The sequence below is a fragment of the Clytia hemisphaerica genome, unplaced genomic scaffold, assembly GCF_902728285.1.
Source record: "Clytia hemisphaerica strain Z4C2 unplaced genomic scaffold, Clytia hemisphaerica genome assembly, whole genome shotgun sequence".
Classification (NCBI taxonomy): domain Eukaryota; kingdom Metazoa; phylum Cnidaria; class Hydrozoa; order Leptothecata; family Clytiidae; genus Clytia; species Clytia hemisphaerica.
This window is the reverse complement of record NW_027103363.1, coordinates 100,047-127,744: the sequence shown is the minus strand read 5'-3', so window position 1 is coordinate 127,744 and position 27,698 is coordinate 100,047. Positions and strand designations below refer to the sequence as shown.

At 34.9% G+C, this 27,698-nt stretch overlaps 1 protein-coding gene and 1 pseudogene across 1 annotated transcript; both read right to left on the bottom strand.

Annotated features, from left to right (window-relative positions):
- Nucleotides 1–16,133: 16,133 nt before the first annotated feature.
- Nucleotides 16,134–17,006, bottom strand: LOC136822915 (uncharacterized; annotated as a pseudogene).
- An 8,434-nt stretch (nucleotides 17,007–25,440) lies between these two features.
- Nucleotides 25,441–27,698, bottom strand: LOC136822817 (uncharacterized). The gene is made up of 2 exons (XM_067079132.1): nucleotides 27,618–27,698; nucleotides 25,441–25,974 (listed from the first exon to the last, which is right to left on the bottom strand). Exons 1-2 carry the CDS (start codon nucleotides 27,649–27,651, stop codon nucleotides 25,511–25,513), a joined length of 498 nt encoding a protein of 165 aa, XP_066935233.1. The 5' UTR covers nucleotides 27,652–27,698; the 3' UTR covers nucleotides 25,441–25,510.

Genomic DNA, 27,698 nt, shown 5'->3' with positions numbered 1-27,698 from the left:
ATACGCTCGCTTCGCTCGCTTTTCTATTTTTCAGAAACTTGTAGGGATTTGTATACAAATGTACTTATTTTGCGAGAAGAAATGTTCTTAAATTTAGGCCTTTTTCGTAAAAATTGATGTTTAAAATTTTTAAGGGGACACTAAAATTAATGCACATTAAAAAATATGGTGAAAGTATTTTTAGTTGAATTTTGATTTTTCTTCTCCTTATTAAATTTGTAAATTTGTCATAATTTCTTTTGTTGAAAACCTTCAAACAATAATGTTCTTGACTCGCTAAAAATAATGCTCATGCAAATATTGGTGAAAATTGAGTTAAAAATTTCTCGCGAGAAATCGGTCATACTTTAAACGTGCTTTTTTTGGGTTTTTGGGAGAGGAAAGACTATTATTTTCCTCACGCAAGGATGAAGATAAAAAACAAATAGAAATTCAAATTCAGTATTAGAGGTACTTGGCAACACCGATCACTCCAAAGACCACAGTGCTTTACGGTGGAATATAAAGAGTGCCTTTTTTCAATACCTCTTAACAGAGTCAACAATTATTTAACAATTAAACTCAATGCGTAAGTAAAAGCGTTTTCATTTTGCTATCTCAATAGAACAAAAAATAGCAAACATTGATTAAAAAATTTCATAATTGAATTGGGAATAAGTCATCAACTTTTCTCATATTGTCAAGTCCATTAAATTGAAATGTTTTTATCAGAGTATCAAATAGAAGGGAAATGTCATCGGAGCTTTATTAATCTCAAGGGTAATCATAAATATGATGTCTTTTTGAAAACTCAAATTTTATCTTCGACGTATTCCCATGTGAATCAAAATTATTTCATAACCGACATAAACTTTTTTTTTAAAAACTATAAATTATGTTGATAGTGCTATTACACAGTCAGTTGTGTTTCTCCATCAAGGAGAAATGTGCTCTCTTGAATGGAAGTGCACTTGGCGAATAGAATTGAATATACAATCAAAAAGGCGCGAAAAAAATTGCCGTGTATTTAAAAATCGCTAGCGAAAAAGCCTCATGCGAGAATGGGAGAGTTCCGATTTAAGCGTATTATAATATAGATAAATAAATAAGAAGCATCTTTGATGCAGTCAAGATATTCTTATATATTTATTGTCTTATTGTAAACTGAAGGTGAACATGTAAGTTAAAGGTGTATAATTGAAGAATAACATAATAAAGGCAATATAAATAATTTTTCGTTTAACGCGAGATTCTGTTTAGACTCAAAACTCTAGACCTTGCTTTAGAGCAAAGATCTTTAATAATGCCAACACAACGCAATAAAATATTTGATAAAAGAAAAAACTTCTCGAGTCCTCACTCCTTTAATAGTACCTATTGCTATGGAGAAAATGATACATGTAGTCTCTGAGAAGGCTGTGGTGCACCAAAAACTTTTCCATGTTTAGAATGGATTGACATCCACCATCATAATCCCCCCATAATCCCAAACTTTGTGGCACAGTTCGCATTCTTTTGTCTTCACTGAAAAGACGATTTTAAATATTTATCTACTTTTATTAAAAACAATAGAAACATGAGGCATGTGGCATAAAATACAACCTAGAATTATAGAAAGTGTGCATAAAGACTATACAACCTACCTCTGCACATAATCGAATATCCTTTGCAATAAAGCGGAACGTCATAAAAACTGCTTGATGTCATCAAAGCACCACCACAATCTGCACGGCATAACTCATCGTCGTCAGTACAAAAAAAGAGTTCTCTAAATTTTGGCAAATACTCATTCGGGGATTGAGCAGTATGTTTCATGTGGGGAGGGACATCAAATGGAATCTGCTTCTTAGAGACTGCGTCTTTGGTTTTCGTGTGTTCAGTGGATGGCTTGATCTTGAAATAATCATCCAAAAATTCAGGTGGCTCATCTTCCTTTTGTCTTTTCTTCAGGTACGTTGTATGGATACAATGGTTTTTGTGACATATGTTGCAGTAAAACCGCGTTCCATTAAACGTCACAACCCCAACATCCCCCTCGACCACCACAAGAACTGTGTTTATATTGGCGAAAGCGATATCGTATACATCAGTCTCCTAATAATGCAACATAAGATACAGGCTAATTTTTTTATCTTCTCCCCGACAAAAGCACAGCTCACAAAAACACGTCTTGATTTTTCAAAGACCTCAAAGTATGATGAAGATCCAATCAAATCACTAAAAAAAGGCTACAAACAAAATGTTTAAAGCGCAATTATCTATTTAACTAGAGCTCCTAAAACGTATAGTTTTAATTTACTTAAAAGTAATTGTCAATTAACAGGAGAAAAAACAAAACAAACGACTGATGATTAATACTATTTAAAAACCAACATTTTCTTTTCAAACTACGTAAGTCATCTTCAGTGCATTTCGCATTACTTACCGTTTTGGATTTCAGTGTATGGATTTCAAATGTTTCTAAATTTAGGGAAAAAAAGATCTAATTACTTTGTGTCCTGTAATTAGAATGGCTAATGCGTGCATTGGTAAGAATGAATATTGTTAACCGGCTAATCTTTCGCAATAATTCTGCACGACTATCTGGAATGCATGACTTCATTCTCATCTAATTTTTCTTGAATTGACGTATTCAACAAAATTTCGAAAAGCGTGCAAGGAAACAGTTCGCAAAATACAATAATGAAAGACTTCGTTTCAGCTGTAGTGGAAATGTTGCCCTCCGGTCATCGCAAAGGCGCCTCAGGCGCGCAAAATTTCCCAGGACAGCCTTCAAGGGTCTCACGAGTCCGTCATTTTGTAAACAATGTAAAAAACACAAAGCAAACAAAACTTTAGCTAAAAAAGTATACCAAAAGGGTCTTCATCTTCGGTCCACCCGTCAAGTTCGGGAATTAGAATCTTTGCAACGGTTTGATGGATGCATAAATCTAGTGGAAAGCAAAAATATTTCGCATCAGATATTTAAGAAAATGTTTTTTAACTGAAGGTGTAACAGTAAATTCTAACTCCCCTAAATTAATACTACCGGTTCATACTAGTTTATTACAACTTCACCATCAAAATATGTGATGTTTTTGCAACTCTGCTGATTTCAGATCGATGCCATGAGACTTTTTCTAAGAAAATTCTATTCTAAAGAGGGGAGTCATTATTTATTTTCTAGTTTATTTGGACAAGAAAATTCGTTTTTCCACGGGAAGTTCAAAACGCTTGAGCACTGGTATTTCAAAATACCTTGATCTTTCTGGACATAATCGCTATCAAATGAAAGGCCATCGATGTAGATTTGTTTAAATGGGTCACACGAGCAACCATACAACCAAGATAAGCTGTCCTCTTGAATTACTAATTTTCGGCGGATAACCACATATTCTTTTTTCTAAACGTAAACAAAAGGAGGAAAACAGTAATTACTCAGTTTTAACTTAAAACAATGAAATTTGGTATTAAAACCCTTTAAAGTATCATTCAGTTATATTAGCTCTTTTAAAAATATAAGAACATTTATTGCTAAATAGAGGTAGGGCTGTAACAATTTAGGAAGTTAGGTCGTTACTTAATAATACTTACTCGGCCGTAACTTTTTAAAATCAACTTAATCTTTTGAAATAATAAACTTAATCAATGGCAAGACATTATTTTTGCTCAATTTTTCTTGAGCTTTTTGTGACAACTTAAAATAATTTGGCGTTAGTAATTATGAAAAACCTTTAACGAATAAGTCTTTTTATCAAAATCTGGTAAAATGACAGTGAAAAAATGTTCATCCAGAGTCATCAAAGCTTTAGCCTTCCGTATCTTCCGTATGGCTTGACCTTTACTGTTACCTGAATAGATAAAAAAAATTATTGGAAAATTGAAAATAAATGGAGTTTGATTTGGATACCACTGTAAAGAGACTTACCAGAATGAAATATATCCCGCAAGTTTTCTTTCTTTATTATAACCCAGGTTATATTATAAGCTGAAATTCAAATACAAAATAGGAGCATCACAAGAACATGACCAGTCTGATTAAGCGATTAATTTCTCAACAAAATAAGCACATCAAGGCCTGGCCAAAATTAACAGTTCCAATAAAAAAAACTGTACTAAAATAAAACCAAATTTACCGAAGATGAAAAGTTGGTGTTTGTTATTTGTTTGTCTTCGGAATGCGATAAGCCTACGGTTACTTCCTGGTTTGATAAGAAAGGATTAGGTTGTATACTTTCGAGAGTCGTTAAATAATCTGAATGTGAATGATTCTAGTAGTATTATAGAGCATAACAGCATTATTCTATTTACTAAAGATTATTTACCATAGCTTTTGGTGGAGTAGAGACATCTTCCCTCTTCAAGTTCAGTAGATTCAATTGTTATTTCCTAAAAAAAGGAAAAAAGATTGTTATAAGTATTTGATTTACTTAACTAATATAAAAGTATCATTTTATTTATTTATAGTATGAGGAATGAAGATAAATTCTCAATTTCAGTTGAGCTAAAATTTCAGAATGTTTACATGCTATGTATGAGGGCTGAAAAGTTAACCTATGGTGCTGAAATTTGAATTTAAGAATATTGATGTATGCTTATTAATAGTGGTTCTTATAGATAAACATACGTTTTTGAGCCAACAAAATTTTTTTGCAAAAATCTACTACCCTACTTTCATGCAAAAAATTAGAAACAATTAATGTAATGATCCAATTTTTCACAAAGTCCAAAAAATCCGTTTTTTAGCCGTTTTTTGGCCCAAATTTGCCCAAAAACATTTTTTTCGAAAATTGGGCTCCGTCACATTCAAGGGTTTATAGTTATGCATCTTTGTGCAAAAAATCTTAAAAAATGAAAAAGCCAATCTCGAGAAAAGCTAATACAGTACCTAAGTAATTGATAATGTGCTTATAAAAAAATAACGAATTTGGCCAGTTTTTCTATAAAAACACGCCAAGCAACCAAAATTTCCTGTCTAAACACACATATTCTTCAAAAAAAAGCCCTCATGAGCAAAAAAACATCTATCTCATTAAAAATTGAGTAATTTGACTGAGAACATTGATGTATGCTTATTAATAGTGGTTCTTATAGATAAACATGCGTTTTTTGAGCCAAAAAATTTTTTTTGCAAAAATATGCTTGAACCATCTTTTACCTATGATGGTACCCTACTTTCATGCAAAAAATCTGAAAAAATTGATGATCCAATTTTTCACAAAGTCCAAAAAACCCGTTTTTTAGCCGTTTTTTGGCCCAAATTTGCCCCCAAATTTTTTTTTCGAAAATCAAGCTCCGTCACATTTTGGCCACTACCATTTTGCACCTTTGTACCAAAAATCAAAAAATTCCTATGATTCGATCCCGAGAAAAGTTGGTAACAGACGGACGGACGGACGGACAGACGGACGGACGAACACAGGTTAATTTATAGGACCTCCAGGTAGGTCCAAAAATCGATTTAAAGGAGTATTAAAGAAGGAAAATACTGATAGTTTTTCGTAACACTGTTCAGTGCAATAAATATATTGAATTAATAATAAAAGAAAAAAGTATTATTAAGTGAATTTCAAAAGAATATTCTATATAACATGAGAACTTTTACATAAATACGTGAGAAATTCAAAGAATTCCTGTCCAACTATCTAAAAATATATATACATTATATTATATCTAATTACACTTAAAAGTATTAAATACAGGTAAAAAGAATGTGACGATTAATTTAAACGAAAGGCATACCATAGCTCAAATTTGTTAAACCTTTGTAATTAAAAACACACTTAGTTCAATTTATTATAAAAAACATCTTATGTAGATATTACTAATTAGTCAAAACTGTTTCAAGCAAAATAAAATTTTCAGAAATAAATTTTGTAATGGTTTGATCAATATCTTTAATATAATTCTTTGATAAATTTCAAAATAATATATTTTTCGAATTATCAACTATTCAAAATGAATTGAAAACAATAATCAAAATATTCATTTCATCATGGATATTCAAAATTTGGACACAAGGAGAAATATTAGTACTTTGAGAATATTCCTTTTCAAATGTCCAGGTTCGGCTAGAAATGTAACTATTTGAAACCTATCGGCAATGTAGTAAAGGTAATCATGTTGTAACAGTTAAAATGATCATAAATTGGATTAACAACCCAAAAATTGCATCCCAAGACAATAAAATGTAAGCAATACTGCTGTTGTTTTTTTGTTTAGTCAAGAATATCATTAAGTACTTTTTGAAACTATTATTAAAAGACTAAGTAAAGATATAATATAATTCTTTATTCCACAGATGAAGACTCTTACAAATAATTTTATCAGATATTCATATTTCTCCCATTTCTACGCATCTGCAAAAAGGATTATGAATATTTGATTGCTCAAAGTTCAGTCTTTTCCTATAAATTTACTGTGTGTTTTTTGGCTTTATATAGTTAAACCCAATTTGTTTGTCATATCATGCATTTATGTTGGCATAATTCAATTTCACACATTATTTTTGCCTTTTCTCAAATTGGGTTCCCCTCTCTGCTAAGTTTGTAGCTTGATGTTTGTGCGTGTGTCAGTGTCACGTTTGTCCTTAAGTGAGTTGTATGAATTAGTTTCTTCTTCCCCAATTTTATTCTTGTTGTTAAGTAGCTTTGGTTTATTACTTCTGAATCTAGTTAGCTTTTTCAAATAAAACCAGTCTGTAAAAAATTCGAAACATGTTTGACCAAACCAGAGAAACTAAATATAAGAATAAAATTATAATTAAAGCTAAAGATGCAAAAATAATGATTTTTTTTTCAAAACTAGGTCTTTTCAGCTTCAATTATATTTATATTGAAATATCTTATATCTGATGACGGATTTCATATAAAATATAAATTCAAAATTAAGTGCATTTTAGGGTCTAACGATAAGACGTGATATTTCACGTTTAAAGCCAGCCATCAAACTAACAACTTTCATTCAAGTTTCATCACCTCAGAATGAAAGAATAGCCATCGCTCATATTAAAAAAAAATTAAGAACAGAAGAACAACCACGTGCCTTACACAGGGTTTCAGAATTACAGAAATCAACCTTAATTTCTGAAATAGATACGCACAATTTTTTTAAACCTTGATTATCTATCAATACCGTGAGATCGGGTAACTTGCATCAGTGGAGGGTAACATGCATAGCCCTCAAATGAAAGACCTGGCTGGTCATTAAAATACAAAGTTAAATCAAAACAAAAATGGTAGAGTAGAGCTGCAAGCGGAGCTGCGTAGTTGTAGTTTAATTTTTTGTAGTGTTTTGTTAACCTGCCGCTCGCATACCTCGAAATCTTACATGAGGTGTGCACTTGCAACACTTAACAGGTTTTCAATACCCAGTGTAAATACGAAAAGATATTTTGGGCAAAACATATGTTTTAAATTAAAAACGCCAAAAGAAAAATTGAAACAGCAACTTTATTTCTTCAGTATATAAAATAATCTTTAAATTAAAGAAAAAAATGACCCCATTGGAAAAATATATTTCATCTACGAAATCCAATTTTCTGAAAAATAAAATTTTATCCAGCTCATCATAAGGCGGCAATCAAAAATATGTTCCATTCGGGTCCTAAAACATCTTCAAATCCAGTCAGTCGGTCGGTTGGTTGGTCGGTCGGTCGGTAGTAAATTTTGTCGGATTTTTAAGATCTAGTAAATCCCGATGAATCAAGTCGGCAATCAACCGAATCTTATATGCCGCCATCTTTAATTTGCCAAACTAAATGTGCGCACGCATGTGTCAATCTTAAAGTGGCCCTTATTTTCGGCCCCCAGGGTATTGGCCCTACCGCGTTGCTGAATTTTGACATGAAAATTTCAATAAGGGTACATGAAAAAACTTGAAAGGGACTCAATGTGGGTTAAGTAAACAAAAAATAATGAAAACCCGGCGATCTTACCGTCTTTCCGAATCGGGTTTTCTTGAAAATAAACAGTCGGTTGGACGACCCGAATGGAACATATTTTTGATTGCCGCCTAACATAATCACCGATTGCAATGAGAATAACCCCATGCCATGCAATTGTTGTGCAAAGCATAAAGCAAGGATATCCTTTCCGACCTGTCAGTCAGGCGCTTCCTGCGATCAAGGTACTTTAGGAGTACAAACTTTCGCGAGCAGAAACTTTCGCGAGGACGAAAAATCGCGAAATTCACGACATTTACTTTCGCGAATTTAACGGAAAAATATTTTTCGCGAGCATAAACTTTCGCGAATCAAGACGTAAAATTGAGAATTTTCACATAAAACAATGGCTTAGAGGGACAAATACTTCTTGGATTGGCTTGAAACATTTTTCCTTTGACTTATTAGTCTTTTAGCAGGCAAAAAAGTACCATAAAAGTTACATTTTATTCAAAGTTTGAAGTTTTACAGATTTTCTATTTTTTCAAGAATTTTTCGCGAGCATAAACTTTCGCGAATGGCCCTACCTAGAATTTTTAAATACATTTACTTTCGCGAAAAGGGCCAAAATTCGCGAAAATCGCGAAAGTTTCTGCTCGCGAAAGTTTGTACGCCTAAAGTATACACAATTATACTGCAATTACAGAAAGTGCCTGACTGCCTGTTCTGTGTGGCATGCTATTATATGTGTATACATAGATATACACAGTATGGAGGGGCATTTTGAAGGTCATTTATGTGAGCTGGATGGACGTCACAAAGAGATAATAACAATTCAAAATTCTATACAAGTGATTAAATAAATAATGACATACACAAAAACCCTCATTAACCCTAAAAATGGTAAAAAGGCCTAGCTAAAAAACCCTATCTGCCTTTTTTATCTGTCCCTAACAATATAACTACTCACCTTAACTTAAATTCAAATCCATCATGAATTTATCAGGAATATTTCTTGTAACAAGCAACCAAGATTATTGCGAAGAATATTGTGCACGTACCTTTAACTTCTATCCCAAGCGAAAATTTGCTATAAAATTTGCTATATAAATCACATCTTCAAACCGATGATTTTATCAAAATGACCTTGAATGGTTTGGCTTGAAGCCATGAAAACTTTCTCGGTTTGGTAGCTAGGACTGCGAAAAATGCCGTTTTAAAATGGTGTACCCTAGCAGTGAACAGCAACAAAATTACCGGAAGCCGAAACACGGACTTAAAATCTGAAGTTGATCAAATTGCCGCGCGGGTGGCACGCATCTAAGCAATCTAAGCAGTGGTTCTTCGGCTTTTAATGTTTATTTTGCTGTTAAATGTAGAAAAATATAGTTTGAACGGTGACAGAAAGGATCTTCATCATCCCTTGACTTTTAACAGCAAGTATCAAGTATCAAATAAGGTCAATCAATGAGAGGTTTTTGCAAGTCGCGCGGGCGGGAGGAGTGCTCTTTTAGTGAACGAAACTTACCTTGCAAAACCAAGTGGATTTTCTATGATAAAGAAGTACAGAGGTAATCAAATTTGTCAAATTTGTCAAGAAATAAATCACATTTTTGTTTTTGTTTTATTTTTATGTTTTGTGATTATTTCGACGGACGATTTGTGGGGTTTGTGATTCGAATAAAAAATGTTCGATCCTTAAGGCACCATCTACACTAGAATAACTAGAAGGAAAACAAAAGAGCGATGCGCAGGCAGCGGCGGGTGTTGTGCCGCCGTGGATTATGTAATGTGTTTGGGGCATTAAGGCTCTTACGACCCTGTCTCTATAGCGGCTTTATTAGAAGAGGGATTTTTAGAGAGTCTCTTATTTTGCTAGCAACTTGCGAATTATACAATACGTCTAGTGTCAAACCATTTCCCAGGCTGTTAATTATTCTGCACAACCGAAGAATGAAAGAAAAAGCAAAGAGAACCTAAAGCTAAAATCGCCCTGTATGGAGGGGTCAAATGTCTATTTCTGCAGCTCAAGTTACCATTGTGTTTTTTTAATCGACGCGAACGGAAGAGGAAAGAAAAATAAAACTGACAAAATTACGTCAAATAAATGTCATCATTTGGCCATAACTTAAGTTTTAAATCCGTCATTTCTTTGTGTAGTTGTCAACAAAAGTACTAAGAAATGACTGAAGGGTATATAACGATAAAAATAGCCTAAAATGGGCATTTTTACCCCCTGGTTTGTCCATTTGCACCCTGGTTTTGTCAGTTTTAAGTCAGCATTGTAATCTTTCAGGATATATTACACGAAAATCAAGTTCAAACAACTTTTGATAACGTTTTAACCAAGATTAGTGGTAAAAATTGCTCAAATAAGGTAAAAACCTATAAAAATGGGCAATTTTACCCCCTGCAGCCCTGAAATAATACTAAATACTGTCTGTTTGAAATTTTTCTGATGTATTGCATCAAAGTCTATCATAACACCTAGTTTGTGTCTCATTAAAAGTTGTTTGGGTAGGTCCCAGACTTAAAAAGGGTCAAAATTTAGTTAAAATACCCAAATTTTCCCCTTTTTTTCCCAGGCAAACCTATAAAAATCATTTTTCACAAAAATTTTTTGCCGAAAATAATTATCAGCCTACTTTGAAACTTTTTGCAAAGTTTCAAAGCAATTGGTCAACTGATTGACTAGATACAGCAAATTATATCATCCCTGGAATGGCATTTTCCTTAACAAATCCTTACAAAGGGTAAAAAGTACCCCCTAAACTCGGGCCCAGTATGAAAAATTGACCAGGAGTTAGCTTTGGGGACCGACCATTTCCAAAACTAGGATAGTTGAGGATTCCAAAAATGTATAGTTTATCCTGTAGAATCTTTGGTTAAGCAAAATGCCATTTTTTGGGTTTGGCTCCCGGACTAGTCCCCCGATGACTGAGAAATAGAGGAAGGAGAATAAATGAGGATGTGAAAGTGTTTTCAGCTTGTTTAAGCGTGCTCTTGTGATATCTAATCTTTCGATCGGATTCTCAACTGAGATCGGGAGACTCAAGAATAATCCTTCTGATTTATTCCCGAGCGGGATTGTGTCAGCGAGTTTTGCGGAACTCGATCTAGCATTGAAGGTCATAGCGATTGGGAAATCTTGTGGCTTTTTTTGACAAACTTCTGAAAGATAGCGACGAATGGCACCTGCTAAACAAGACATCATGACATCATTAGCCTCCGTCTCAGAACGCGGTCAGAAAATTTTGCGGATAATTTCACAGCGAAAATGCATCCAGTGAAATGTGAGTAATGTATCACGATTCAAGTCGACTGACATAATTAGCCTCCGTCTCGGAAGAGAACTGGGCCCGAATTTGCGGACGTTTTCACAGTTTCACTTTCCTTTTCGACTATACGCCAGCGTTTTCAAGCAGAAAGCAGAAGAAATCTGTGAAATTATGGCAGGGAATGCTAACCTATTTTTCCAGTGTTTCTCAAGATTGGAGCAAGATTATTGTTCTAGAAAATTCATAAAGGCCTAATAGTTTCAGATTAGTATGATTTCATCATTGCTTTTAATGATCACGATACCTAACATCAACCAAAACAAAACTGAGGCCAAGCCAAATCTGTCGATTAAAAATTTTCATGAAAATTACAGTATAATTGAAACTTATCTCGTAAAATGCTTTTTTCAACATTCTGGAGCTGGAGGTGTTCAAAGTTAGAGGTATCATATGTAGAGCCAAGGAATACATGAAAAGTCATTTGCTATCCCATTTGCCATGAGGTATATGAATCAACAAATCAAACAAAAATGAACAAATCATGTCTCTTCACTTTCATGTCACATCGTGTTTATATGGGGTATCAGAAAGCCAATCCACAAGAAGAGCCATCTTCCTTTATTATGGAGTGTTCCAAAACTATTGGTAGGTTGTTTGGAAGTAAAGAAACCCACACAGTTTGTTTTATTTTGAAGATTTAACTTGAAAAGAAACTGCATCTTTCCAGCAGAAACTCATGTTTCAACCTGCTACATAACATTGGTCAGTCGGGTCTGCTACTAACATGTAATAGTTTATTATAGCCGAGCTTGAGAATCCGTAGGCAGAACTTGTAACATGTATTATGTGTATAATTAGCCTCCGTCTCAGAACGCGGTCAGAAAATTTTGCGGATAATTTCACAGCGAAAATGCATCCAGTGAAATGTGAGTAATGTATCATGATTCAAGTCGACTGTCATAATGTCAAATGCCACACAGTCACTCTACACATGATGCCTCCAGCCATGATTGGTATCAGGATGTTGGAAAAAAACATTTTACAAGAAATTGTTGATAGAAATTATATTGACTTATTTTTACAATTTTGGCGGTGTGGGTTTAGTTGGTTGATAATGTTTACACTGTGGGATGGTTTTCAAAAAACTGTTACCTTAAGGGAAGAAATTTTCGCGGGAACAAAATTTCGCGGTTTTCGCGGATTTTGCCTAAAACCGCGAAATTAAGTTCCCGCGAAATTTTACAAAATCGTCAATCCGCGAAATTAAATTCCCGCGAAATTTAATTTATTTCACGCATTCGCCCAAATTCGTACTAATTCGTAATAATTTCAAGAATTAAAACAGGTTTTTTGCTTATTTAATAACGTTTTTGGTCAAAAATATCTTGCAACTGCGAAATTAAATTCCCGCGAATTTTTCGAAAATTGATGAACCGCGAAATTAAATTCCCGCGAATAAAAGTAATTTGACCAACCGCGAAATTAAATTCCCGCGAAAATTTCTTCCCTTAAGGTATATTGATTGTTGTTTCTTGGAATTGATTACCAAAAAAAAAGAGAACATTTTTTTGATAAATACTTTATTTTTTTCATGAATCGAAAAAACCGTGTGGATAGTATGTCTTGTAGTAACCACTGACCTTTATATAACCCTGGACCAAGCAATATCTGCCATCTTTGATTGGAGTTTTTTTAGAATTGGTACCCAAGGAGAAGTACCGTGAAAAGCACAGCTCAAAATCATATATTTACGCTGTGCCGACGAATCGAGATTCTATTCATCGCGCAATCATCGAAGACAAAAGTAACCATGACGACCATCCAAGATCTTGGATGAGCGTCATAGTCGATATTTTTATTCCCGTCGTTGAAAACACAACTTACAAAAAGTCATCAATGCTTTGTAAAAAGAGTCAGTGATAGAGAATCATAACATAAAGTCTGTCTATTATTTCGATTCAATAGTGACATTTCCATAATTAAAAGTTTAGTAATTACTGTTATACATTTGGGGATCATGTAAAAGATTTCTTTTGAAATAAACTCATTTCAACTACACTTGGAGGTTTCTGGGGAATTCGTAAATAGTAAACTGCATACTGATACAGTCTGCTAGACATTTATATGGTAATATTTGCTCTTCATCTTTGATTTTTTCTACAGTGATTAGATTGACACATGCGCGATAAAATTTCTATTATTTGTCTTCAGAGGTTACTATTTTCTTTGAAAACTTAACCTCTGATACTCAGGGTAAAGGAGAAGCCATTGCAATGCTAAAGATTAACGTCTAACGCCGCTACATCATCAAAAGAATTTGAGGAAAAGTAGACCTAGCGCTCTCGATGCATTTACACCGCTATCGAGTATTGCCGATATTAGGGTACCAATTTACAAAAAATTCCGATCAAAGATTTTGCTTGGCTGGGATTGAGAAGCTTTGTCCAGGGTTATATGAAGGTCAGTGGTAGTAACCAATGCAGTGTCTTTTTTCAAATTTTGAAAGATCTATACCTACTGAATTGAAGCTCTGACTGACTAGCTCTGTTTTTACACAGTGATCTTTCATTGTAACTTTTGTAAAATCGGGATTATTTTGGCTAATATCCCTTGTATCTCATTAAGTAATACTCATAAATAAGGAGATGAAATTTTGTATCTAAAGTGTCCTTTTAGCAATGTAAAAGTAGGAAAAATAGTTTTTTGATACATCAAACTGTTCACCAGTTATTGGGCACTTTCGTTTCCGAGAGATCCCTCTATCCCGTCCTCATCCCTGTTGAGATCCCTCTAAATCGGAATCAAGATAATTCCGGATAGGAAAGTGCTAGAGACTTGAAATTTCAGAGAATGTACTTATATTTGTCCTTTAAAAGATAAAAGAAAAAGAAAGCATTTCTTCTCAGTTAATTTCCTAAAATTTGGCTAAAACAAGGAAATTTGAATCCGATTAATCCAATCAAAGATCGCCGTGTTAAAACTTTGAGCCATGTTTTTTTCTTTGTTGCTATTAAAGATAGATTTTTAAATTGTCGTAATGTAAATTTATGGTAAAGTTTTAGTTTTTGAGTTTAGTTCATCAGTAGTACACACAGTAGTATTTTTTCAGTAATCCTTTCTTGTAAATATAGTAACATTTAACCAGACTCATTGCCCTCATTATATTCGAATTTTTATTTTTTTAGGACTGATAAGTACATATTTTTAAACACCAAAACAAAGCAAACAACATGCCAGTTCTTTCTGGACAAATATATAGGGTATGTATACTTTATTGTGTGCTTTGAGTTCTATTTTAATCAACCCTCTCAACTGCTGATCTTTCAACTATCATTTAGGAGTATAGAATGGGCTTCCATAGTACCATTTTCTCTTAGTATTTTGTGCAAATTTTCAACAAAGAAGTAGACTTCTTGACTGTCCTTGTCCCTTATGTTAACCCTATTCGGACTAGGGGGGGGGGGCTCTTTCTGTTCGGAAGTCAAACTATTGGTAATATCTCCTGAAATTATAGAGCTTTTGCCGTGAAATTTTCTGTAAATTCCTAACTTTTATTTTGCTTCAAAATGAAAAAAAAATTGACACCTAAATATTTTCACACCTTGAGCATGATGACATTTCTGACAGTAAGGTGTCACAAAAAATCACACTTTTCCAATACAAATTTATTTTTAATGTCAAATATATCGTTTAAACCGTAATTTATTGAATATTTAGGATAAAATAAGCATTTTAAACTCTGGCAACTTTTTTCTAAAGCCTCTGTTAGAATACAATAGCTATTTATAAGAACAATGGAAAATTTCCGTTTTTGCTCACTTTGGGCATGATGAGTGACGTCATCAAAAAAATTTTTTGTCAAAAGTTACCTTACGTGACAAGGATCTTGTGTGCCAAATTTCATCCAAAAAGACCCACTAGATCAAAAGTTAAGGGGTGGTACAGGAAAAGCCCCCCCCTAGTTCTGAACCGCCCCTAAAAGCCTAGTTTGAATAGGGTTAAAGTTGTTCTGATGGAGGACATTGCTATTTTTGGTAGCCTTCACATATCAATAAGGAGCTTTGGTGTAAATGTTTTTTCTGATGAAATCATACTAATCTGAAACTATTAGGCCTTTATAAACTTTCTGGAATAATAATCTTGCTCCAATCTTGAGAAACACTGGAAAAATAGGTTAGCATTCCCTGCCATAATTTCACAGATTTCCTCTGCTTTCTGCTTGAAAACGCTGTCGTATAGCCGAAAACGAAAGTGAAACTGTGAAAAAGTCCGCAAATTCGGGCCCAGTCCTCTTCCGAGACGGAGGCTAATTGACTGTCGACTCTACAATCATGGTCGAAATAGAATGAGAATTCCGGTTATTTTAACGTTTTTCAAGATTTAAAGTTCTGGCGAGAAAGTCGATTTTGGGCTATTTCTTTAACTTGATCGAATATTTCAATTTGGGAGGGGTTGGCAGACTTCCAGGCTATATTCTGAGCCTTGTTGGACTATTTTTGAACTTTTGGATCCTGAGATCCTAAGGGTCTTAAGTCTAGTGTTAAAACTCAGAGTTAAAACTCTACCCTTCAAACCTACTTTAGAGCACTTACAAATCGATTGTGGTTTCAAAATTTCCCGGGGGATTTCCCTTTTTTCTCAAATATTACGACCATGATTGTAGAATAAAAGAATGAATAGAAAACGTATACATTCGCATCCTAGTTAAATTTGCAAAAGAGCTTTGACAATATAACGCCAAAGACTTAGCCCATACCGAGACAACAGCTTCATATGTAACAATCTTATGATCTGAAGGGGGTGGTCACTGATCCAGTATCAAAAGTATTAAAAGAGTCTAAATTTTCAGACTTAAAAAAAATACGCATACCGCCTCATAACGAAAGTGAAAGTAGTTTTTATCCCTACAAGCTGCGCACGGCTCCAAAATTTAGCTAATGGGGCCAAAGAAAATTTAAAACTAACCTGTCTTAGTCTTGATCCTTTGAACTAAATCCAAAATAATAGGCGAGAGTCTACTGATATGGTGTCCAGCTAACTATCTTTTTCACGGGCGGTGTTTTGGCGCGGAAAGGGTTCTTTATGCGGAAAGAGAACACCAAAACCAACATGGCTAACGGTCCGGTGATAATCCCGGTGACGGCTCTTTTGATTGGATTAGCCATGAAGTTCGTTTTTCGATCGTGTCGATTTAGAGAAATTGAGAAATTCAGGACGTTTATCAACGAGTCGGGATAATAAACCGACCATCGCGAATCCGTCACCGATAGTATGATGAAACTTGACGAAAATGAGATACGATTTTTTATTTGCTGTTGGGATGATTTTAAATAACCATGGTGAGATGTTCCTGGAGATCTCTTCCGTTGCAAGATTTTCGAAGATTTTTGTTCTTCTGCTTCTGTTCGTGGTGTTGCTCCTTTAAACATCTTCATGTGTTGTTTAATATTGAAACAATTTTCATCTTCCCAAACATAAGAAAGATATCGTCTTCGAATCCGCTGTGAAAGTCTCTTATACGTCTCGTCCAATTCACTTTTACTCTCAAATAATCGGTACAAAACCCATTTCCGTAATTTGGTAATATTGGGTTCACCCTGCACCCAGAACAACCCGACTATATAGTTCCGGTTATTTTCAGTTTCATGTAGAAATGGCACGTAGTACTAAAAATGGTGCCAAACTTTTTATATTTGATCAAGCTTGTTTCAAAAAACTTGAAAGTCCGGAAAAGACAGATCACCGGGCCAATCAAGAGAGCGGCAACAGGCCAAACCAAATAAGCCAAGATGCATAAAATAGCATGAATGAGAACGGGCAATCCAGAATCAATGTATTTCAGATATAGCATCGACATCTTAAAATATTTCTTGGATTAATATGCTACCTGAAACAGAACAAATAAATTTCGAAAAAACAAATTTTATACAGTGGTCAAAGCAAGGTTTTTCGTTTGAGACGGAAATTGGATTTTACACAATAAATTAGCACATATTTTTGAAACTTCGGTGAAATATAAATTTTAAGACGGAAATCTTAACACTGCATATAGCCTTCTGCAGATGTATCTTCCATCTCGTTTCTATACATAAGTCAGTCAGTCAGTCGCAGTCGAGTCACATTTAGTCACAATCTTGAGCAAAAAAACGCAACTATTCACATCTACAAACATGAACCCCTTCAGTGATCTCATTACAGCATTGTATCAAACCAAGGCCTTTCCTGATTCAAAGTTACCAATATGGATCGCCTACTTACAGTTGAGTCTCTCTAATTTGATATTCATGGGATCAAAAATTTCCCTCGAATTAGAGAAAGATTCGAATAACAAAGGTTCCAATTAGAGTGAGTTGGCTGTATTTCATATCCATAAAACCGACGACCCGCATACATCGATATCAAATCAAGAGTGCTTCTTTCTCACTATTCAATCAATATAACCATTTTTATGAAACTGCCGCCCGTACTTCCAACCTGTCAGTTTTATATCACCAAAACTATCCACATATATTCAATGCTAAGTAAGTGCATCACTCACCAGCGATCAGTTAACATGTGTATAAAGTTTCAACTCTTTATATAGAAGCTTTGGGTGTTCTGCTTTTTTAGTCTGATCGTACCATTTCATTCCCTTCAATACATTTTTGTTGCGTATAGTCCTCAAACAGGAGGGGATAGTGTCACTTTTTTTGTTAAATAAATATTTTTGATACAGAAACGGCTCCCCTTTGAAGTGATGGGAATTCTTTACTGGCGGTATGTTTTACTATAAAGGTACATTTATGTATTTTTTGGTTACAGTTAATTATAGACATTTATGCAAAAATTCCGTCCCCGGTTGGAGAATACCCATTTTAGTCCGACTGGTAAATTGAATTTGATCTTATCCCCATTTGAGACTCAATGTTTAAAAATTTCACTCCAAAACATCCCCACTGGATTCTTTTAAACCGTCCGTGGAACAAATACTATATCCCCATTGGGATTTCAATAGGAATTTTTATACCCACCGAGGAAAAAAATTCCACTGGGAATGTGAGACAGGGGTGTATTATTTCAGGTGAACTTCGGGAATGACAAAAGTCCAATGTTTCTAATGTCACAGGCTAATCACTGTCACAAAAATATTTATTCATTCAAAAAGTCTCATTCAACTACACGCTTTTTTTATAAGAATACACTTTATAAGAATGTTCATGATGAAAATGGCCAAAAAATTAAGAATAATGCTAAGAATATAATATCACCATCATGGAATTTGGCTACTCAAGCTAGGATAAATTGCCAACTACCCCCAAGTAAGGCTTACTCCTTTCACAAAAATGTCATTTTAAGCTTGAGACGTATGTACTAAATGTTAGATCTAGTCTGAATTAGGATCCTAACATAAGAATGTTGTAAGAATATTTTAGGATGATTTTCCCAAAAAAGTTGATTAAATGGATTTACACCATTCTTATAAAAAAAGCGAGTAGTCCCCCCTTCAAGTGCTGATTCCTAACCAAGGCCAGGGCCTGTTCTCAATATTGGGGCAGGTAAATGTTTTGTTTTGTCTACTTGGGTGGAAGTGTGAATGGGCATTTTTCGTATTACAAAGTGCGTCGATCTTTCTTACAAAGTGTAGTAGGTCAATTATAACAAAGTGCGTTAGTATGTATTACAAAGTGCGTTAGTACAGCGTGAATGTGCGAATTAAAAAATGCGTGAACTTGAAAATTCACTTTTGATTGCGTTATCCTTTCTAAATTTACCTTTTCCTCAATCTTATACAAATTTACCCGATAGCTGCAGGTTTTAACCTTTAGCAGCCGAGAGACGTACCACGTACGTCATATATACAGGCCGAGAGACGTACCACGTACGTTTTGATACTGGGGTCCTTTCAAAGTTTAATAAAATAAAGACCAATTTAAATTTTTCTATTCTGTAAAATTTAGCAGACAGGATAGGGGTGAAGGTTCATTCATTCAAAATTTTACGGGTCCTGCTTTTATACATCTTGAGATATCGGAACTCAATGTCGGTGTATTTTTCAAATGTCAACAAAACATCGTTTTAGTGGTAGACAGAGGGTTTGATGGATTTTTGGACTGAAAAGTCATGTTTATGTCTGGTTTTTTCTTGGTTTCAGCATATAAATATCATTATATGAGATAGAGAACCTTTATTGGCAGCTTTTATGTGGTTTGAAGGGGGTTTAGGGGGTATTTCCTGACATACATGCCTATCTCTAGCTCCAACAACTCAGGGCTGTTTTGCCTCAGTTTTTCCACTATTCTGGTGTTTTATTGCTTGAATTTACATGATAGAGAGTCTGTTATGATTATTGTAGTAATTTTACAGCCTTAAGGTAAGTGCAGGGCCAATTTTAGAGCAACGGGACCACTTAATTTACCTGTTGCGGCCAGAGTGTCGATTTTGGTGGAAAAGTGTGCTTCACCGAAACTTAGATTCTGAGATGAAATGAGCTTCTTCAGCCCTGAAATTTCACACAATGGTGGCTTATAACATAAACTAAAACAAAATAATTTTTCTGGGACCAATCTTTACCTTGTACCCACTTTTTTCATTCAATCTGTCAAAAAAAAGAAAAAAAGTGAAAAAATCGTAAACATGGAATTTTTACTGTTTTGATTTGAGGCTGTGTAGTCAGGTTTAAAAGGGTGATGAGGCGTCTTTTTGGTATTATCTGAAAAAATAGATCCTTAGCTTTTCAAAATGGGTTTACTTTTTACTTAAGCTTTAGCAGTTCAGATTTTATGACATTTTCCGCGAAACCTCCATTTTCATGAAAAAAACAGCGGCAGCAGCGCGCGCTGTTTTTAAAAACAGCGGTGTCTAAAGGTTAATGATTTTCCGAAAATTTTCCCCAATTTTCTCAAAAATCAATCTGGTTTGTTTGAATATATCTTGAAGAAATCGCGTGCGGGGATTTTGTCCGCTCGGAAAGATCGCTTGGAAACTGATCGCTCCAATGGTAACATGGACAGTTGTGAATTGGTGCGTGTTCCAGACTCTTTAGAGCTCAGTGCACCTTTGTAATAGTAGTGAGAAAGATGTAACTAAAAGCAACTTATAGAAAGCAAATATAATTTCAAAAAGGGTTGTGTAATAAAAAGTATCCAGTTCTAGAGCACGCACAGGAAATTATTTCCTTATTTTTCTTCTGCGGTTTACTTTTTGACGGGACATGCGATTTGAATATTTACATTTCTGATGACGTCATCAAATCTTGTCATTTCACGTTTATAAGTGATGTTTAGAACATGGATCATTTTCTCAAGAGAACTGGGAAAAATTCTTTGCCGAAAGTAAAACCTTTCACTAATATGCTAATCAAAGGTCAGTTTTACCGTAAATCTTTGATTGCCTTTTCCACTTTTCCATGTATTTGAATTTTAGCATTTTACTTAGATATAAAACTAGAGCTAACTACTGCTGAAACAACCTTTTCCCGGATAGCCTTTTTTGGTGGAGTTATAAAATTAAGTTAAAAGTCCCCAAGGGCCTAAAATGAAACTCTTGGATGGCAAATAAAGCCACTGCGTGGTTTTCACACAAACACCGACGGCTTGAAAGTAAAATCCATCGCTAGATTTCGAAAAATGTGCCGCGTTATAACAAAGAATGCGATAGATTTGATCCGTTATTCTAAATACGGTGACATTTTGAAGGCTTCACCTTTTCTCGCTTGAAAGAGGTTAAAGGTTCCTCTTCGGGTTAAAACTCAAAGGTAGCAACATCAAAGTTTTTTCAATCCTTTTTTTTTATGCCGTCATCTGTCCTTTCTGTGTGGGACTTTCAATTATCCCAAAGATAACAAAAAAAAAAAAAAAATCCAAGTTGAATGTAAAACAATATTCTAATGTTGACATTTTTTTCAACTTGATACAAAATGCCTGCATCGCATCTCTGATTTGTGTAACCTTCCTCTATGTGAGGTCTTACATTTCAACAAGATATGAAGGCATTGTTTGTCGTCTTGTCGTATTTGCGGAGGGATAAATGTTGCGATTGTTTTGAAGTTCGCACACATTAGATTGTGATTTAAATCGTTCCGAAATGCCGAAACGTTAGGAAAACACGCTTTTTTTATAATTTACGTCATGAACATCATCTGCCTCGTATTGAAACAGTTACCATGGTGATTACATAATCACCATGGTAACTGTTTCAATTCCTTGAGACATGAAATGATTTTTTAAGAATAGAAAGTAGCTTTAATAAAATCCGCTGGGAGTTAATCACCATGGCAATAACTTTATAACGAGGCAAGCGATGTTCGTGGCGTAATTTATGAAAAGGTCTATTCTCTTGGCTCGAAGAGATATTAGAACTTCTATGACACAAGTCACAAATAAATTACTTTAATAGGATAATATTTGGCAGGAATAAAATTTCATCCAGAAAATTGAACTCATATAGAAAATTGAAAAGTACCATATGCGCAGGAATTTTTTTGAAGGAAAAATGATCTCCCAAGGCGTTCCACCTTCAATCACGCATTTTTTTTTCAAGATTCACGCATTCACACAATCTTCATGAAAGTGAAAAAGTCCATTCACGCATCCACGCAAACCACTTAGGGGAGAAAGGGGGCTTGTCCCGACAAATTAAAACTTCGCACAATAGCTCATCCTCGCAAGTAATATTAACTCGCCTCTCCAAGAAAACAAGCCAATGACTATCATTAAATAACATTTAAACAAAAATTGGGAAGCGTACAAAAATCGTACAATTGGGTAGGGGGGGGTAGAAATGACTGAGACGAATGCGTTTAGGTTTTAGCATTGAAATATTTGGTCAACCCATAATCAGTTTTTAGTCCCCCCTGCTAGTGATAAACTAACATAAACTAGAAAAGGGTTGGCGGCAACCAATATCCGTAGGGCGGGAGGGTGGTAAAAACTTTCTTCTTGAATCGTATGCCTCCATTTCGGATCTTGGAAGTGCTTTCAGAGTATAGCCAAAGAAACAAAGAAGAGTAGCACTAAAATGACGGGACCAGGTGGACCGCGTCGGGCGGAGGCTATCAAACTCTTAAATAAACATTAACCTGGGCTCAAGGTTAAACTTATCACCATATCTCCTGCCTTAATACTAGGTCTCATTCCTCGTTCCTGATAGCAGAAAACGTCCGTCAAAAAAAGGTCAGGATCTTTTGACCTTCAATAAAACGTTCAATAATGAAAAAAGGGTGAAAAAACCCTTTAAATCGACGTTAAAAAGAAGGATAATTTACGACGACGTTATTCCTGAGACCTTAAGGCCGGTATCCACTAGCGCGCGCTTCGATCGCACTTTTAGTGTAGTCTAAATGTGCCAAAAGTCCTCTATTTAATTTGATAGAAATGAACTTTTTCGGGTGGTCCTTGAATTTTTGCTGACGTCAGCAATCACGTCATTTTTCAAAAAGCATTCTGCAATAACTCTTATTGCCTTCATTCTCAGATATGGGTTGTGATGCCTTTCTGAACAAGCATGAAAAATGCTTTCCAACGGTATGTAACATGACATAACACTTGACTATTTGAGCGACTAAACAGGGAAGTGCATTCTGCTGGCCTTTTCAAATAAAAAACGCAAAAAAAGTATTTGAACTTTGATCTCATACAACTTGTCATCATTGACATCCTCATGCAAAAATGTTGACATCAATCAAAACTCAAGGACAAGATTCTTTTTGAACAAGTTGACGCGACAATTTGCTTATAAGAACATACAATTCAACATTTATTATGTGTTCTAATTTAAAAGCTTCAAACAAAGTAGTATGAGGCATTGAAGTCACCGTTTTAACTAAGTAAATAAGTCTGCGACCGCAGTCGGAGGCGACCCGAAGGCTCCTCTTTCGATAGCTATCTACCCGAAGGTAGGGAAGGGCGACACTCTTTCTCCCTTGATTTTTGTCCACTTACCCTTGATCCTTCTTTTAATTGCTGAGCATCAAGCAAAGAGGCGTGAAGTACCATTTTGAGAATGTTTGGTATGACCTGGCTGGGGGTTGAACCCAAAGCCTTGCGAACCGTAGCCAGGTGCTCTACCACTGTGATGGCTGAGAGTCACGTGATTTCTTAAAATTAATTCCAAGTCGATGGGTACTCTAAAATAAGTCGATAACACTCTTTTCGTTTCCGATATAACATCAGTAGATACCTAGACTTGAGTCTACTTCTGGTTGAAATTTGCTTTCTAATAATTTCTGATGACGATGTGACGGGTGAAGTAGACTAGAAGCATTCGACGAGGTTGCCATTTTGAAAGAAAATGTTTGAAATCCAAATAACAAAAAAGCTGCTTGAAGTTGAAAATAGGTGTCAAAATCTTTTAAGACCACTTGAAGCTCCAAATCAAGAGCTCTTATTTATAAACAGTGCTTATTAAACTATAAACTCTACAAAACAAAACACAGATTTTTGAGTTAAAATACAAAATATAGTCGCGTAGCGTGCAGGTTAAACTAAAACTAAAAGAAACTAAAGGACTAACGCAATCCCGAGGGATATTTTGCTTGAAAAGTGTGAGCATAATATCTAAAATCAGCTCTTTTGTGAGACTAAATTAAAAAGGTTTTACGACGATTTTCTGATGTTTTTAGTAGACTGACTCCTTTCCAAAAAGCTCAGAAAATATTTAATTTGATCACTTTACCTTTATGGTCTGAAAAACAGATATCGTCATACACAGGCTCATTGCACACGTCATTAATCAACGCGTCATAAGCTCCGGACTCAGACCTAATGACTAAACACCACTACAACACCCCTGTCTCACGACCCCAGTGGAACTTTTTTCCTCAGTCAATCTTATTTAAATCCCAATGGGGATAGAAGTTTTATTGCTCCATGGTTAAAAATTCCAGTTGGAATGGTTTTGGAGTGCAGTTTTTGAACATTGAATTTCGAATGGGGATGAAATCATAGTTAATTTTCCAGTGGGGCTGCCATTCCAGGATATTTTCCCGCCGGAGGTGACATTTCTGGCAAAATTTTCCAGTGGGCTGTGATACAGGGGTGTACTACATATGCGGAAACACACAGAAACAAAAACTATCACAACTATGGTCGAAGTTCCTATTCTATTTATTGTGTTTGGGAACTTGTGGAGTCATATGTATAGAAAAGAAAGTTGTTGTTTGAAAAGATCTTATTGGTAATAATGATTTATGAGAAGAAAATATTTTTGTCTGAAACAACTCAAAGAGTTGAGAAAAAATGTTGAGTGGCAGTAAATAGGAGCAAGCGTTAAGAACACAATCTCGCGTTACGAGTTCAAAGGGGCCTTCAAATACCTCTCAATGTGTAAATAGATTATGTCATCAGTGTAAATGGGATTGCATGCTTAATCTGATGACAAAAAAGACGTTTCAAAAACCCTTTCGACCCACCTGGCACACAACGTAGTTTCAACGTTTATTTAACGTTCACAACATCCATATAACTTTAAATGAACGTTGAAACAACGTTGTGTGCCAGCTGGGAAGGGAAGTTAGACTAGAGTTTACTTTTGGCTGAACTTTGCTTTTTGATCATTTTTTATGACGCTGATAGTCCAGTGTTTAGTTTTAGTTCCAGTTCCAGTTTTTGACTAGGCGCGTTTGGAGAGGTCACCATTTTGAGATAAAATGTTACAAATCCAAATAACAATAAAACTACTTGGAGTTGAAAAAAATAATAAAAAATGAGAAAGAAACATCAATAACAATCGTTTAATGTTTATTCTAAGACTACAAAGATTTTTCAAGGGAGTTTGACCGCCAAAATAAGTTTAATAGTGGACCCTTGATTATTTTGACCTCTTCCTGATCCACATCTCCCAGCTGGTACACATCGTTCAACAAGCGGTTCAAGCGCCATCTGGATGTTATTTATGTTAAGAGAACGTTATTTGGACGTTGTGTGGCAGTAATGTGAGAATTGACTTTTGATGGATTGGATGATACCAGCCAATGATGACTGGTATCCCAACTGGCAGATAACGTTGTTTCAACGTTCATCTAACGTTATATGAACGTTGTAAACATTAGATAAACGTCGAAACGACGTTGTGTGCTAGCTGACTACACGCTACAGCTTCAAAGAATCGCTAAGGCAAGTTTTATCAATCAGAATATTGTAGCCAATGGAAACGTTTCAAATCAATAAACCAAGCACCTGCTAGATGAAAATAATCGAAAATACTCTATCTTTCACGTTGAACTATATTAAGGGAAAACGTTGAATGGCACAGCATTTATCCTCACGCTCAATTATCCTCAAGCTTTTGCAAACAGTAATATAGAAAGGGTGTTGACTAAAATGTTTTTCGAAAATTTAGTACTGTAAATAACTTAATTTCTGTCATTTTAAGTAGAAAATTTGTTTAACAATTTATAAAGGTTGAAATAAAATTATTAGTGGGATGGTTCAGTGAGGTATTTGCCTTCGTACAAGCAAGCGTTTTCTTGTTGGTTGAATTTCAAGTTTCCTGGGCAAGCAACACATCCGACAGTGACTCCCTTCCAGCAAGCAACATATTGTCTTGGTTGAGCTGGGTCTTCAATGTTTCCGCTGAAGTCTGGTCCATAGTGGGGGCATTTGTCTGGACATTCGAAGGTGGTGGCTGGGTGCCATTTTTGTGTGGTGACACAGTCGTCGTGTTTGCTGTACAAACATTGGTTGCAAGTTTGACTGAATTCTAAAGAGAGAGGGAAGCAAGCTTGGCAGTAAGCCAATCCACCGACACATTGGACGAAGTAGTTTGTGTAGTAATCAAGAGCAAAATTGCCATCATATTTTCCGTTACATAATGAATTAGGGCATGGAATAGCTGGTGGCGTTGTTCCAGTGATGGGTGGGTTGGTGATGGCTGAAACAGCTGAAAAAATAAAATAAAATTGATGATTATTATAAGGCGCCTTGGTAAGCGCTCCGTTATTCGATAATATTGAAAGCCACCGTCAACAAGAAACTGCATATCATGAATTCGATACTCTCCCTTATTCGATGAACCAAGGTAATTTCTATTGAAAATATCGAATTAGAGAGCGTCAACTGAATATAAGAAAGTCAATGCCACTGAACTTTACTAGCTTGCGTCAATACCTAATGGACATCAAATACCTATTTCGAGAAAAAATTATAATCTAAAAGAACATAAAACAAGACGACATGAAGTCGAAAATTTCGCCTAGAATTTGAACCGCATGGGAAAAAGAAGAAGTAGAGATTAAAGCTAATCTGAAATCTACTTTACATCGAGCCTTGATGAAACAATTTTATAAGAACAAGGAGACTTAAAATCACTAAAAAAATAAGACCAATTTAAGAACAATTGCTGTTTAATTTTTAAGAACTCTTACAAAGTATATGCTTATAAAAAATAAATATGCTCACATTGTGCGCCGTCCCTTGTTTACTTTGTAAGAACTAATTACCGAAAGGTATCTCACCGTTTATCAAGAGTTATTTATTTGATTCTTATAAAGTATATGCTTACAAGAAAAGTAAAAATACTCATACTTTACGCCATCCCTTGTTTACTTTGTAAGAATTAATTACCGAAAGGTATATCACCGTCAATCAAGAGTTATTGAGTTGATTCTATAAAGTATATGCTTATAAGAAAAATAGATATGCTCATATTGTTCGCCATCCCTTGTTTACTTTGTAAGAACTAATTACCGAAAGGTATATCACCGTCTATCGTGAGTTATTGAGTTGATTCTTATAAAGTATATGCTTATAAGAAAAATAAATATGCTCATATTGCGCGCCATCCCTTGTTTACTTTGTAAGAACTAATTACCGAAAGGTATATCACCGTCTATCGTGAGTTATTGAGTTGATTCTTATAAAGTATATGCTTATAAGAAAAATAGATATGCTCATATTGTTTGCTGTCCCTTGTTTACTTTGTAAGAACTAATTACCGAAAGGTATATCACCGTCTATCAAGAGTTATTGAGTTGATTCTTATAAAGTATATGCTTATAAGAAAAATAAATATGCTCATATTGTTCGCCATCCCTTGTTTACATTGTAAGAACTAATTACCGAAAGATATATCACCGTCTATCATGAGTTATTGAGTTGATTCTTATAAAGTATATGCTTATAAGAAAAACAAATATGCTCATATTGTTTGCTGTCCCTTGTTTACTTTGTAAGAACTAATTACCGAAAGGTATATCACCGTCTATCAAGAGTTATTGAGTTGATTCTTATAAAGTATATGCTTATAAGAAAATAAATAAAAAAACAATCAGTTATATGCTTAAATTTGTGGAATTAATATTCGAGCAAAAAAAACGCGACTTATGATTATCTCCATAGTATACTGAACCAACTAACCAGAGAACGCCCGGGTCAAACGCCAACGCCATAATCTTCGCCCCAAAAAAATTCTCCCCCGCCGCCGCCGCAGAAAGGCTATCGTAATACTTTCGCTAAGCGAAATTAATAAAAAATAAACACATTTTAAAAGAAATATCCAGTAAAATCAATGTGAAATAAACTTACCAGCGATAAGAGCAAGAGCAATGATGGTCTTCATTTTTGGATTGGTTGGTTGTTCTTCAGTGTTTGCTTGTTAGTGTTGTT

What these genes read in the sequence shown, in the direction of transcription:
- LOC136822817 (XM_067079132.1), bottom strand. Translation starts at nt 27,651, where the DNA reads ATGAAGACCATCATTGCTCTTGCTCTTATCGCTG. An exon ending in TGCTCTTGCTCTTATCGCTG is followed by an intron (nt 25,975 to 27,617) that starts GTAAGTTTATTT and finishes TTATTTTTTCAG; the next exon opens with CTGTTTCAGCCATCACCAAC.